At 28.7% G+C, this 2,931-nt stretch overlaps 1 protein-coding gene across 8 annotated transcripts in view; it reads right to left on the bottom strand.

Annotated features, from left to right (window-relative positions):
- Window positions 1-276: 276 nt before the first annotated feature.
- The window catches only part of LOC106464386 (AP-1 complex subunit sigma-2-like), a 35,834-nt gene continuing 33,179 nt past the window's right edge, over window positions 277-2,931 (bottom strand). For all 8 annotated transcript variants that reach the window (XM_022392476.1, XM_022392486.1, XM_013924526.2 and 5 more), the window contains one exon: window positions 277-724. In XM_022392476.1, the coding sequence (XP_022248184.1) occupies window positions 622-724 (103 nt within the window). In that variant the 3' untranslated portion in view covers window positions 277-621. The remainder of the gene's footprint in view (window positions 725-2,931) is intronic.

Genomic DNA, 2,931 nt, shown 5'->3' with positions numbered 1-2,931 from the left:
CCCTCCAAAATTTTGAACTGATAAACTAGAGGGAAAGCAGCTAGTCAACAACACCCACCACCACCACCAATACTTGGGCTACTATTTTCCGACCAAAGAGTGGGATTTGACCATTAACATTAGAACGCACCCATGTCCCCAAACTGTGGAGCACAATTTTCTTTATTTATTTATTTTTGTGGTAATGGGATACAAACAATGGACCAGCAGATCCACAGTCCAGCACTCTAACCACTGGGTCACATTCACCCACATGTTTTTGATTGACAAGACAAGTTTTTCTGATTCTTCAAAACCTTTATTAACAAAATCAGATGTGATACAATACTGGTGCTGCTTTTATTTAGATTAAAAATTAAGTAACTTTTTGAAATACATCATAGTGTTTGAATTTTCTCAGTCCTTCCAAGTTTGTTTCCACAATGTAAGTTCTGCTCAAACTAAGAGTATAAATATCTAAACAAATTCTACACTCTCACATTAAAAAATAAGGGTGGTACAAGATTTTTTATTTATTTATATAACTCCAGTAGAGAACATTATGCTTGGAATGAAATGAATAAAGACCATACTGATTTTGTTACCCAAACATGAATTTAGGTCATTAATAAAGTTTAAATTTTAATATCCAAAACCTAAAGTGGTCTCATTAGAGCAACAGTCTTCTGATGCATTCCCCTTAACCAAGGCCATGGTCTTCAAAAAAACCCTGAGGTGTTTCCTCCTAGAAATAATCAAGATAAAACTGTAGTCAGTTTCATCTTGGATTAAAAAAAAATAACTGACCAAATTCAATAAGACATTCACATTTTAATAAATCTTTCCTTTAAATACATTTCAATAATCTCCAAAGAATATCCAATAAAATTGTAAGATTATATATATAAAACACTTACATTTTTGTTACAAAAAAAAAGCAAGCAAAATCTAAATGAAATCTTAAGTCACATCGTCATATCTAACTTACTGATTTTTTTTCTTCTTCGCAAGTGGCAGTTACTTATTTTGTAAAAAATAAATGTGTAAACAAGTTTACAATCAGTAATAATGTTTAACACTAGAATGAACTATCCAGTTAAACTGTAAACATCAGTCTCTTCTCTCCAAATAAATTTTACTAAAATAGTTAACTAGTAATAATCTCTATACGGTTTTTTTTTCAACTGAAAAACAAACATGAACATTGTACAAGCTCTTTGTTCCTTTTTTTTTTTTTTATTAAATATCATTTGTATGTCATTCTTAGCTAGCTCTTTGGTATAAGTTACATTTTCTAAATTGTCATGCTTCATGACATGGCTAAACAGTTTTGCAAAAGACATAAAAAAAAATTAATTTTTACAGTTAGCCTGAAATAAAACAGACAACAGACTCTGACTTTACCTTTTGCAAAGTGTTACTCCTTACGAATAAAGGTTTATTTGACAAATACATTTCACACTATCAACAATGTTATGATGAAATCTGGTGACATTTGAGAAGAAATGTCATCACATTTCAATCCCCGTTAGGTAATGATGTGAAACTAAAAAAACTATAATTATAGTTGATAATAAAAGAACTCATTTATTAAAAAAAAAGGAATACATGTATGTGTACTGAAGCTTCATTTATGTCGATCAAATAACACTGATACTAACATTTCCTGATCAGATTATAATGAAGTTTAAAGTTGCTGGTAGCACTGTAGTCTAATTAATCTAACTTTTTTAGTAATATAAAAAATACTCTTTCCTACAGGTAAAATATAACTCAAATACTGTCCTTCTCCCCAAAAGTACAAAATACCACAAAATTTGATTTTATGATGTTGATAGACAGTTTTTAACACAATGAATAAAAAGCTTGTTCATTCAATTCCATCTTAATGATGAAAACCTAAATGTCATGGTTAATGATTAGATAAAAAACTATAGTTCCCTCAAAGGCTATTCTGTCTTCAGCATACAATTGGAGTCATGGTGCTATTAGAGCATCTTACTTCAGATTTAACACTTGCACATCCATTATTCTAGTCTGATTAAACTTATTTATGCAAAACAGCCTAGTTGTTTTTAATTCCCAAAAACAACTCGGCTAACTTTCTACTACATTTAACTAACAACAATCATTAAAAAAATAAATCTAACATACAAAATTATACATAACTCTAATGAACATGAACCTTTAGGAATAACATACTAATACATATTTTTTATCAATATAGTGGTATTTATGTACCATAAATAGACATGCATAATTAAATATAACACAAACTGTTTACTGTGTATTTACTAAAGCTGACTCCATTAAGATTAGTTTGTTTGTTAAGTACAAAGTACAAAATGAACTATAAGTGTTCTACCCATGAGGAGCACTGAAACTTAATCTTTAGAATTTTAAGCACTCAGATTTACCACTGAATAACCAGGAGATAAGTTACTGAAGGTCTACTAACCAACTATGAAGCAAATAAAACCATATAAGAGTGCAAATAAGACTTAAAACAATTTGATCAACTAAGTTATTCTCAATACAAAACCTAATATGCCAAAAAAAAGTTTTTCACTAACATTTTATACAGATATTAAACTATCAGATTTACCTTATTCTGAAATTCAAAACTAAAAAAAATATATAAGAGGCTAACAGCTGAAACATATTTAAAAAAGTGTACTCTGTACAAATTAAAACAACATAAAAATCTTTAAGCTTTCTTCCACAATTCTATAAAAATACATAGGATTACTGTAGACCTTTCTTCATTTCTGAAAATTCTTAATTTTAAAGCCTTTTTTAACTGTAACTGATAAACATTCTCCCTATCATTCTCTTACAATCAAAACTAACCAGTGTGATTTTTAAAATATAAGATTTTACTTGCTTCCAGTTTTATGTTTATCAACAAGCAAAATAATAAATAAGTCTGTGTTTATGTATATATATATATAT

Source organism: Limulus polyphemus, unplaced genomic scaffold (assembly GCF_000517525.1).
Source record: "Limulus polyphemus unplaced genomic scaffold, Limulus_polyphemus-2.1.2 Scaffold59, whole genome shotgun sequence".
NCBI lineage: Eukaryota > Metazoa > Arthropoda > Merostomata > Xiphosura > Limulidae > Limulus > Limulus polyphemus.
The sequence above is the reverse complement of the archived record's forward strand: the minus strand, read 5'-3'. Positions and strand labels throughout refer to the sequence as shown.